The sequence below is a fragment of the Haliotis rubra genome, unplaced genomic scaffold, assembly GCF_003918875.1.
Source record: "Haliotis rubra isolate DU_JTF1 unplaced genomic scaffold, ASM391887v1 Scf553, whole genome shotgun sequence".
Classification (NCBI taxonomy): domain Eukaryota; kingdom Metazoa; phylum Mollusca; class Gastropoda; order Lepetellida; family Haliotidae; genus Haliotis; species Haliotis rubra.
This window is the reverse complement of record NW_025767250.1, coordinates 109,889-122,536: the sequence shown is the minus strand read 5'-3', so window position 1 is coordinate 122,536 and position 12,648 is coordinate 109,889. Positions and strand designations below refer to the sequence as shown.

The window sequence follows — 12,648 nt, the reverse complement described above, 5'->3', positions numbered from 1 at the left end:
TCCAACAGGACAGCAAAACTAGGAATTTATAGGAATTTAGGAATCACTTATTTCCTAGTCCCCAAGAATGGAGGGTTCAGACCCTTACAAGTTTTTTGTTTTGTTTTGTTCCAACAACATCACGGCGGGGGACACCAGAAATGGGCTTCACACCACGGGACCCTTGGATCCTGTCAATTGTAAAAAGGGGTTTTATTTTACCATGGGACAGGCTACCTCCAGTAACGATCCAGCCCACGGGACGGAGATTTTTTCTACAGGAACCACGCCTGTCTGCCGCTACTCAGGCAATAGATCAATTGTTGGAGATACGGGCGGTAATAGAGCTCCCAAGTCACGATACCTCCCGGGTTTTTATTCTCCAGTGTTTCTTGGCCCCAAAAAAGACACACAAGAGATGCGAATGATTATAGACCTGAAGATTCTAAAGAAAGAATTCCTCCAAAACCCACCAAAATACAAGATGGAATCGCTCAGCAACCTTCGCACTCTTATCCGTCCTCACTCAAAATTCATAAGTATAGATCTGAAGGATGCATATCTGCACATCCTGATTCATCCACGCTCCCAAAAATCTCAGATTTGCAGTCAACGGCTGAAGATTTCAATTTCTAGTCCTTCCGCTTGGAATATCCCTAGCACCTTGGCTCTTCACGGTAATGATGAATCCTATACTAAACTTTCTCCATCGCTGGAACATCGCCATTCACGGATATCTGGACGATTTTTTGGCAAGGAATATTATCACTCAGACTTTCATCAAGCAGACCAAGTTCATCATCCATGTGTTTACTCATTTGGGTCTAATTGTGCATCTCGACAAATCAGAGTTAATTCCAACTTCAAGAATCAGTTTTTGGGGGCGATCCTGGATTCTCGAGTGTCTCACATTTATCCTCCGCCGGATCGCTGGTTAATCCTGAAAGACAGGATTCTACATCTCATAAGTGCACCTCCAACATCACTACCCTCTTGGATGTCTCTCCTAGGATCACTAACGTCAATTCAAGATTTTACTCAACGGGGCAGGATCCATTTACGGGAGTGTCAGGTGTGGATCAACCAGAACAGACATTTAGACCTAGACACGCTTCTTCCTTTTCCACAGAAACTACTTTGGTGGACCAACGAGGCCAACATCCTGTCAGGAGCAGCCTTTCGACCTCCGCCTCCAGACCTGACGATGTACACAGATGCTTCCACCTTGGGCTGGGGTGCACATATGGGTCATCTGCAACTTCAAGGAATCTGGTCAGACCAGGAGAAGAGTCTGCATATCAATGTTCTCGAGATGTTAGCCATAGTCAGAGCACTCGAACATTGGTCTTGGTGTCTCCACAGCAAAGCAATTATGGTGGCCACAGACAACTCAACCGTAGTCTGCTATGTGAACAAGCAGGGAGGAACAAGATCTCACCAGCTACTTTGTGCAACTCAGAAGCAATTGTGAACTTGACCAAATGTTCAATCAGGGCACGTCACATTCCGGGCAAGTTCAATATTCTAGCAGACTCTCTATCCAGGCAAGATGGGATAATTACAACCGAAAGGACTTTACACGACAAGGCTTTCAGGATGATCTCACAATGTTGGGAGACTCCGATGATAGACCTATTCGCCACGCGTCGCAACAACAAACTTCCAGTCTACGTCAGTGCAGTTCCAGATCCTCTAGCCTGGGCGGTGGATGCTCTTTCAATCTCGTGGGACAACATGATAGCTTATGCCTTTCCTCCCTTCAGGCTGATTCCGGAAGTGCTCAGCAAGATCTATCAGCACAACTGTGTAATATATTTAGTGGCTCCTGCTTGGGCCACGAGGACGTGGTTTCCGACCCTACTGGATCTCCTCATCGACACACCAATGTTACTTCCAAATTGGCACAATCTCATCAGTTAATCGGAATCGAACCGATATCACAAGAACATTCAGTAACTTCAACTGCAAGTTTGGAAGTTATCCGCAAGTCACTTCAACAGCAGGGTTTTACAACAGAAACCACTGTGGCTATCTCTCAATCACAAATCAGATCTTCCACAGCGTCACTGTACAATACCAAATGGGCTCGATTCATCAAGTGGAGAAGACTGCATCAGCTCTTAGATACTCCCATTACTATTCCGCAACTTGCTGAATTCTTACTCTATCTTAGGAAGGAAAGGAAGCTTAGACATGGCACAATCGAAGGATACAAGTCCGCAATCGCGTCGGTGTGTGATATTCAGGGATTAGGTGTGGGATCTAATAATTCTCTGCATAGACTTATCAGATCTTTTCAAATTAAAGATGTGTCTACTCCTGCCATGTTTCCAAAATGGGACCTCTGTTTAGTGCTTAAATCATTACAAAGGACTCCATATGAACCACTTCAGAATGCTTCGCTAAAATTCCTCTCCTTCAAAACAGCGTTTCTTTTGGCCTTTGCTACAGCTTCGAGAGTGTCTGAACTATATGCTCTAGACTTCCGTTCAATCGTGTTTGCTGATGGATATAAGGAAATCACCTGCAGAGCTCTTCCTGAATTTATTGCCCAAAACCAGTCTTCAGCTTCGGGACCTTTAGGTCAGACAGTGTACAAGATCCCGGCTCTTCCAGATACATCGTCTCGATCAGACAGACCTAGACTTCTCTGTCCAATTAGCGCGCTACGATGGTATATTCAACGTACGCACAGTTTTAGACGGAATCGTCACAGGCTATTTTTATCTTGCAAAACTAATATGAACACTGAAATCTCTAAGAACACTTCTGGCATCCTGGCTTAGAAAGACGGCGGCGGTGTTGCTCAAAGAAGTCCGCATGCAGTGGGATACTGTCTGGCCTGTGAAGGATGGGGATCTTCCACTACTCAAGATACTTTGTGGGGTGAGAGTCTTAATTATATCATGGTCTCTCTAACCTAGTTTTGAGTCACGTGTTATTCAGTGGATTGGTATACCACTATCTTTAATTGTTTTCCCACCGATATGTTAACCTAAAGGGAGAATAGGACGTTAGGTACCGGAAGTGACATCATTAAACTGAAGTGGCGTCATTAAACCGGGAGGTGACGTCATAAATCCCGAAGTGAGGTCATTAGACCAGAGGTGACGTCATAGACTCCCGTTAGCTTTTGGTTTATTGGTATCCTTCACAGTTGGATCCTTTTCTTGGTGTCAGGTTTATTCAGATAGTTCTGTCATAGTTCCCATTTTCTATCCATATATATATAAGGACTGTTCAGTATTCGGGAAATATGCCCTAAGTTATCTATTAGTCTTCTGCTCATTCCCTCCTTTCCTTATGTGTGATTCAGGCAACCATAATCCAGAGGGAATGTTTACGCCTAAATTAGGAACAATTACAAGTATTGTTAGTAATTGTTAGTAAACTTACCTCTGGATTATGGGGTTTAGTTCCCTCCCTTTTTTTGTCCTCCCCGCTAATCATGGCAGAAGAGTCTGTTATTCATAAAAATTGTGAGGTATAAAAGGCGCGCTCTTACGTCACGATTTAAGGGGGAGATAACTCTTTAAGGGGTAGGGCATACTACCAGGGGAATTATGACGTTTTTTCTTTTCCATTTTTTCGATATGTGTCTGGGGTAACCCCAGAAATAAGTCAACAATAATCCAGAGGTAAGTTTACTAACAATTATTAACAATACTTGTAATTGTTCCTTTTTGAGGACCAAAAAAAAGGTCTGTAGAAGGGGGTCGTCTTATCTATGAGATACAATTTCCCGGAAATAATTTTTAGCTCGCCAGTGCCCTGCCATGACGATGTTACAGGTTACCGGTACATCTGCCAGGATGTTTGCCACGATTACAGCGTTTATGTTGTGAATGATGAATAAAATACATATTAACAAGTACGTTTTCATTATTTCAACATATTACATATTAGTCATTATGACATTTATCGTACAATCAGCTGTGCACATGTTTCCCAGCGATCAAGTTCAAACATGCACAATAATATAGCGGGATGAATTTTGGTGCAGTCATCAGTAAAATATAATACAGAATACTATTATTTAACCCCAAGAAATATATCCTACCATTGTTTAATTTTAATTACAGTTTTTGCTCTATAAATTAATTAAGAATAAGATTACGATGTGTATTTGAGCCGGAAATGGCAATAAGCTGTGCACACGTTTCCCGGAGAGCAAGTTCAAACATGCACAGTAATATAACGGGATGAATTCTGGCACAGTCATCAGTAAAATATAATACAGAGTACTATTATTTAACCCAAAGAAATATATCCTAGCACTGTTTAATTTTAATTACAGTTTTTGCACTATAAATGTAAAATATATAATCAACACTAAGGTTATATGGACCCTCATGAACGTGGTAAGTTGTACGCAGCATGGAAAGGGGTAAAATAAGCAAGCCATTTAAATTCACACATTTTACCGATGTTACTGTAAACTAGCAGTCCATGGAAAACAAGGCAGTAATAAGCAAGCCAGTTTGTTGACATGTTATCGTGTAACTACAATATGTATGATATTTAGCAAAACAAAATATAGTATCCATTTTCTGTCAACTACACTTCATTTCAATGCGTGAATAGACGCAATATGATTGTTAATATTTTTAACAATGTGGGCCAAAGTTATAATTATTGGTAACCGCCAGTTGTCTGTGGTCTGTGTTTGCCGCAATTAGGACACCATCGCTGGGGGTCGCCTTATGCACGAAACATACCATTTTGACACTGATTTTAAGGGTCAAGTTTGGTGGTCAGCTTATACACGGTAATATACGGTAGTCCCCATTCCGCGTTGCGGCAGGTGACAATGATAACCATTTGACACTGAAAGAACACTACCTCCACTACATCATGACCATATATCTTGTATTTTAACAGTTATAAGTCTAAAACTAAACTGTACATTTCTCAAAGAAGTCAACTTCACTGTAAACAATAGACTTGTGCCAGTTATATACTAAGCAGCAAAAGAAACGTCAGTTTGGAATTTTCCTTTGCAGAAACGGATAACTGTAAACTCATTTCATGTTTTGATTGTATATTTTTGAAAACATCCCCAACTTTACCTGAGCAAGGACATTCCTTCCCAAACTAAGAACTGAACCCAGGAAATGGTCTCAAAAACTCAACCTGACCTCGGAGATGGTACGGTGTTCTCCATGTTTTTCATGCAACTTATGCTGCACATGCTGTTCACAAGGACCAGCCCTACAAAATGCATCCCCAAACCTGGTTGAAACATTCACATTACAACATCAGCAGGATGCCGCGACTCAAGACAGCTCACAGGAACCAGGCGCGCTAGGAAGACTTGAAGCTGGCCACACTGCTCACGCCATTGCCACAAATGATCGCCCCTGTACTGGCAGACCAAGGGTGACCACAAGAAGACAAGACCGCCATGTTGTGCATGTACAGAATCCCTTCATGCAGGCATCCAAAACAGCACGCCAGACAGTGGGAACACGGTGAAGACCAATCAGTACTGATACAGTACGCCAACGTCTTAACAGCGGGAACTTCCACTGCCTTAGACCTGACCGTGGACCTATCCTCACCCCTCGTCATCGGCGTGAACGTCTACTGTTTGCCCTACACCACCAAAACTGGCAATACAGGCAATGGAGAAATGTTCTGTTCACAGATGAGAGTCGGTACTGCTTATCAACTGCAGATGGCAGAACAAGCATATGGCAATGACGTGGACAGCGTTACTCAGACTAATGTGTTATGGAAAGAGACTCATGGGAAGGTGCAAGCATCACGGTATGGGGTGGAATAGGCCTGAACCAGAGAGTGGGTCCTGTGATGTTCCAGAACCTTGGTCCAGGGAGAGGAGGCGGCATCACAGCGGTGCGCTACATCGACCAAGCTCTCAGACCCCACGTCATACCACATTTTGCATGTCACCGGAACAACATTTTCCAGCTTGATAACGCCCGGGCCCATACTGTCAGAGCTACACAGGACTTCCTACAGCAGAACGGTGCCAACATTATGCAGTGTCCAGCCCTTAGTCCTGATTAAACCCAATTGAACATCTTTGGGATGAAATTCAGAGGAGACTGAACAATGTCATACCAAGGCCGAACACAGCCCAGGCCTTTCTCAGAGTGTGGTTCCAGGTGCCTTCATCAATCGATTGGTGCACTCCATGCAGAGACGCTGTGCTGCAGTTATTGCTGCTCGTGGTGGTCACACTTGATACTGAAGTCAAGAGTCTGAATGGACTGCAAACGTTCACGTAATGTCTTGAAATTGTGCTGAGTTATTTATTGATGTGTCAAGATATTGTACACAAAAAATGTTTTTGATCCGCTTATTATGTCAATTTCTGTAATGATTTGATTACAGTGCCTATCTAATTTTGAATTCGTACTGACATGTATTTTTACTGATGAGTATATTTGTACGATTCAACATGGCTGTCTAAGAGGGACAACTATCAATAAAAAATTATGCCCCAAGCTTAATACTTCTTCTGATGCCCTTTCATAGTCATAACTTTATGAAAGAATTGCACATCTGTTGGCTAGAGTCCACAGTTAAGTGTAACTGTATTTCTTGCCAAGTAGAGCGAATTGTGTCAAACAGGTGATCAATGTGGTGCTGGCACAACAAACTGGCACATACCATTGGCCAAGTCTATGGAACGTCCATAATGCTGAGGGGAGACAGCAAAACCAACAACATCTATGAATCTTGGAATTCCAGTTTCAAGAAACTAGTTGGTCATGACCAACAGGGCTTCAAGGTTGTTGAACCTATGTTCAGATGAAAGAGATGCTAAGATCTCCATTGAAGACTTTCTAGTCGGTGTAGGACATATCAGATTGTGTTGACAGGCAAATTAGTGCTCAAATTGTGATGTACCCAGTTTATGCTAGTGCTCATAATTAATGTGATGTTGGCTAAATAAAATATTTGAATAATAAACATTCTTCACTATTCATTTGGAGCTTTTGGCTTTTTTGTCCTACATGGTGGGGTTTTTTTACCTAAGGGGTTTTTGTCATAGGGGGCTTTTGTCCGCACACCTCTCAATGATGGGAAAGTGGGGAGGGACACTGGAACCAAGTTGGGAATTGAACCCAGGTCTTTGGTGTGACAAGTGAATGCTCTAACCACAAGGCTACTCCAGTGCCCACTTTAACTGTTGAAATATATTGTCTTGGGTCAAAATAAGTGAATAAATGACTTGCGTTTATTGTCCATTTTAAGCATATTATCACATCACAGTGGAGCGACAGTCAGAAATTGTTACTACACTGTGTATTGATATGTTGAACCCAGATGTTTGTCGTGAGCAAACACTTTAACCACATAACAAACAAATCATCCAAGAAATCTGGAAACATCAACGGCAAGATTAATGTTTTAACAGAGTGGAAACATGTCATCAACAAATATTAAAAAAGTGATGAATTGTCACCTTTTCTGTCGGGTTAGTATCAAAAATTACTTTTTTGATGTCTTCAAGCAACTCAAACCCAATACACCTCTGAAGTTTGTCATTAAACAGAATAAATCAGACTTCTGTGACTAATCAATGGAATACAAAATGTTCATGGCAATCACCACTTCATACAAATGTGACTGGCCTCATCTAAATCAAATCGTTCAAGATTTCATCAAACTGATATTGAAAGCATACAATCTCATTCAAATACAAATGTCTACATTGACTATTTTTTTCATCCCTGGATTCTTTTATCAGTGGATAAGGTGTCATGACCTTAATCAGTCGCCACCAGCTTACACCAACTTAGGATAACACCACAAGTTGATGCTGTCACATGGTGAATGTAAGTCCTTCAGCAAAGTTCTTCAAATGATTTCTCAAATTAACATCTAAGAGACAGACAATCAGTTTCAGCCAGTGTGGAATTGAATTCCTGCCTGATTTTGCGACATAGCTAAAGGTGGAAATTAATTTTGTCTGCGATATGAATACTGGCATTAACATGAAGCAGGCCATTGGTGAAAGCAAGCAGACTTGCTCATGGCATTACCTTCTGGTTCATTAAATCAGGATTACTAGAGAGCCATGTGGACATTAACTGCCCTTTAACATGTCCTCCCGGCAAATTCTGCTGAAGAGTGACAAATACCTGTGATATTATGCTATGCATAAATGTCATAAAATGTAAGGTGTCCGTAAGATATAGAGTAGGTACATGTACTGACCACCATCTTGGGGTGATACAGAGTTCAGTGTTAAGATGTTTCTTACACCCTGGATATCCAGCCTTGGCCTGTGTTGGAAGTTTGACCACTGTTACTGCAAGATTGATATTACTCACTTTTGTTTTATACTGCATTTGTCATTGTACTGCCATCATAATTTATTTACAGCAATTCATCTTCATTTGTGAAGCAAGTTAATTTCATCAACCATTTCTTTGTTGTCTTGGTTTTATACAAAATTCTTTTGCATAGCGATTTCTAGCGTCACTTACAGCTTGGCAATCGACTCATGACACTATCTAATAAGTATAAACAAATGTCACCAATCTTGACTGGCTCATCAGGCCTGAAATATCCCAAGGTGGGACTACCACATATTTGCTGGTTGAACTTCATATAACTTGTCCAAGATATTTTTATGGATTAAACTTCTTTTTAATTTCTCTCACGACGTTTCAAGACCATTCCAGGTCCCTTCATCATGTGTTCACCTGATGAAGGGACCTGGAATGGTCTCGAAACGTCGTGAGAGAAATTAAAAAGAAGTTTAATCCATAAAAATATCTTGGACATCAATGTACAACTTCTAAATGCCACTGAAAGACTTCATATAAATTATTTTTAATGCCTATTTCAAGTAACATGACTGATATCCATTGATTATTTTTTTGCATGGATGTATTGTAATTAACTACAAAGTAGACAACAAAGTAACATCTTCAAAACACTAAATTCCCCGATCTCTTGCACGCTTCCAGCAGGCGAAATCTAACCCATTGAGATCATCAGTTCGGTGGTTTTACATCAATAATGACAGTCTGAGAAGAAAGACTGGTAATAGTTAATCAGCAATGTAATTACAACATATGTATCCACATCATATTTCTTGACACTTCCCTTTAACAATACACAACACTATTCAAGCTTTCCAGCTCCTGTCTTTCAGGGCAGCAGGTGTTATCTACACACTAACAGGATGTTAGTCATACAACTAGTTACAGATATAAATTGTTATTTTAATTATTCACTACGTCAAGATCTATGTATCAAGTTTCCATTCAATGTATGCAATGTTATTTTTGAAGGCAGCGGCACCTTTGAAATGCTGTCGATAAAGCTTCAAGTTGCGTCTCGCTGCATCCTGATCCATCCTTGCTTTGTTGTCTGGAGATGTTATCTTAGTGTCTTGTTCATGGGGGATTGCTTTGTGTGTATTGTAAAACATGTCACACACCAACAGCAGCTTCAGGCCATGTCCCTCAAAGTTTTTTGTTTTTTTCAAAGATTCGTTTGAAAAATAAAATATCTTCTACAAATATAAATATCTTCTACAAATATGAATTCCTTTGAAACTGAACCATTGAAATTTAAATACAAATTATATATACAAAATTGCAATCAAAAGTCAGAGTTAAAGATGTTTATCGTACAAAAGGCCTCTGGCCCATATACAATGGAATTAAGCATATGCATTATACATATGGTGGAATAAGTAGTAATTAGTGATCCAAACAACAAATCAGTTCCTTTGTTTGACTTTCCCTTAAGATCTTGACCACTCTGGCTGAGTAACCAGCCAGATGCAATTCAGAATATTTTCTTCCATAGTGATATCAAAATAAGGTATAGTTCATCAACCACAAAAAATACAGATTCAGCTTTTAATGGACTTTCATTGTGCTGAAGACATTTCATTTGCATGACAGAAGACATCCGAATGAACATTTCAATTTGATTGACTAGCCTGCTGACCACCAGAATGAACATATGTATGGATTAAATTTTGGAGTGATTTATAAAATTACACTTTCTTTTTTATCGGTAATTATAGGGCTATACAAGCCAGTAGTTCATAGCATAAGCAATGATTCAAAAAGCTTTCCAAAATGGCTTCCTTGTGTTACTTTATCTGCCTCAAGATTATACATTTGGAAACAATAAAAAGGACATAAATGAAAGATCAATTTGAAAATAATGCTCCAATTTATCAATAATGAAAGTCATTCAAAATTATGTCTTCAAATAGACAGTTTCTCTCAAAATGCATCCAATTACATGTAGTTTTCTTTTTGTAATCTTATGATCCAAACTCATGAAATGTGGTTTCATTAATTAATAAACTGTTTGTATATAAAAATGTGAGATTTCTTTGGATCTAAACAACTACATTATGTCTACTTGTAACCATTTTCGTTCACAAATAATACCTTTATGGTGCAAGATTTGTTGAAGATATTGAACCGTTTTATTTGTGGTGCATTGAGTAAGGATGAACTGGCAACACTTAACTGAAGAGGGATACTGTTAGACATAACTTGGAAAGTTCAGCCCTGTATAATATGCTAAAATGCATGGGTGATCTTGAGCCCAATTAGGGTTTCATCAAGATCTATTTGAGCACAACAGTAGCAGAGTGGTATTTATCTTATTCCCAGAACGTCAAACATGTTCCTCTAAGTGTCATCAAGAGCTGATCACCTTCACTTTATGTAACAATTTCATTGTTACTCCATCACAGTAACCCAGCTAACATCACATAACTGGGCCAGTACTGGCATTGTTCTGGCCTGTACCGTTGGTACTGGCATACTGTACGACAGTATAGAGCCAGTAGTGGACCAATGCTTGTTTTCCGTTAGTGGCTTGTTACAGGCAAAACTGTACTGGGCCACATATGGGTGGTTACTGTAAATACTGCACCGCAATACTATACCGGCCAAGTACTGGCCCAGTACAGGCAGTGCACTTCCTGTCTGGTGAATTATGGGAGATCATCTCATGACCATGTCGTCTGCTCAAGAGAGGTGGCCAAAAGGTAGAGAGTCACATTTTCCACATTTCTGAACATAAATAATAATAATAATAATAATGGATATTTTTAGCGCGCCATTTTCCACCCACTGATACATGCTCAATGGACTTAATGTGACACTAAAAAAGTAATTATAGGTGTAAACATTCCCTCTGGGTTGTTAGCCTTTTCCTCAGTCACTTGGTGATGTGTTACAGACTCCCTTAGATAAATATTTAATAACAAAGGGAAATAATTCTTACCTAGATAATACTTGGTCCCGCTCGATTACCTCCCTTGACTCACTCTTCTGCCAGTGATAACAAACACTTGTCATATTTTCCTCTGTCCTCACCAAGTGAAGACGTGTTAAAGACTACCTTGGATTTTCAACCTTATGCTTACAAGTTCAACTTTCTACAGCGACAGACTTGGTCAGGACTGTTGCATTTGGTCATATTCCATCGTATTTATTCACTTTGAACTCTTATTGGTGTAAAAATTGTTTATTGTGACTTGCTCAATTTTCCCCGCCATTTTTGTACTTGTGCGCTTTGCTTAGGACTTTTGTATCATGTCTCAAAAGAAGTGTGTCGGATGCCAACGTTTTCAATCAGATAAGGATCCTCACTCATTATGTTTAACCTGTACTACTGATCCTCCTTGTTCCTTATCTTCACGTTGCTTGTTGTGTCAGGACTTATCTGAGACTGATTGGATTAGTATGAATGATGCTAGGCTTAGAGCCAAAACAACGCAAATTGTCATCCTCTGATGTCAGAAAAAAGGCTAAATGCACTAACGGTATTTGTTGTGAATCTTTTTCATTTAAGTTTAAGTGTTGGGCCAAATTTTGAACAATGACATGCACTATGAATTTCACTGGGACAAGGGCATTTTGAAACATTTAGTATGTACAACATGTTGTTAGATCACGGAATACCTAGATGGCCTAGATTATAGTATTGTTTGATATCATGTGATACTGGAGAAAACTTTGAAAGATTGATCAAAAGTTAATGAAAATTTGAAAATACTTAAAAAAGAGACTGTATCAGTACACAGGAAGAACCTGAGCTCCAGCCCGCCGAAGAAATGAACTCTGAATCAATGAAAGAATGATTCATCATGTTTTCATCTTGTTTCATGAATTAAACTCATATGGATAAACTTGTGTTTTCTGGGTTTTTTCTTTCTTTTCCAGAGTTTGTGTTGGTATCAGCTTGTTTTAAATAGTAGAAACTGTATTAAACATAAGAGCCAGTGCCGGCCAAACTGCAAAGGGCCAATTTGCAACCGTTATGGCTGTGTACTTGGCCAAACTACTTTGCCTGTACTGGTCCAGTTCAATGCCAATGTGCAAAATAGTACAGGCCCAGTTCCGGAAATTCCTTAAATGGGCCTCATTTTCCTACTTTACTGGGCCAGTATTACGTGATGTTAGCTGGGAATTCAGAATGATCTCACAAGATTAGCTCCAATGTATCTGAATTGACAGGAAGGTTTACAATCTGACAAATTCAAACAAGAAGCTCTAAGAAATGCTTATTTTGGAAGATGCATTTGTGATGCAGGTTTTAAGGTTCATAATTATCTTGGGATTTCAAAGTAATCATTTAGAAGCACATGAGTATTGTATAACTAACACCAGAAAAAGTTGTAACATGCAGTAAATAAAAACAAAAAAA

General features: G+C 39.7%; 1 protein-coding gene across 1 annotated transcript; it reads left to right on the top strand.

Annotated features, from left to right (window-relative positions):
• Positions 1-202: 202 nt before the first annotated feature.
• On the top strand, positions 203-1,450 carry LOC124253801. Its single transcript, XM_046687649.1, has one exon. The coding sequence runs from the start codon at positions 203-205 to the stop codon at positions 1,448-1,450; it is 1,248 nt and encodes a 415-aa protein (XP_046543605.1).
• The last annotated feature ends 11,198 nt before the right edge of the window (positions 1,451-12,648 follow it).

Bases quoted from the DNA above. Each gene is read 5' to 3' on its own strand.
- LOC124253801 (XM_046687649.1), top strand. From the start codon at position 203: ATGGGACAGGCTACCTCCAGTAACGATCCAGCCCACGGGACGGAGATT.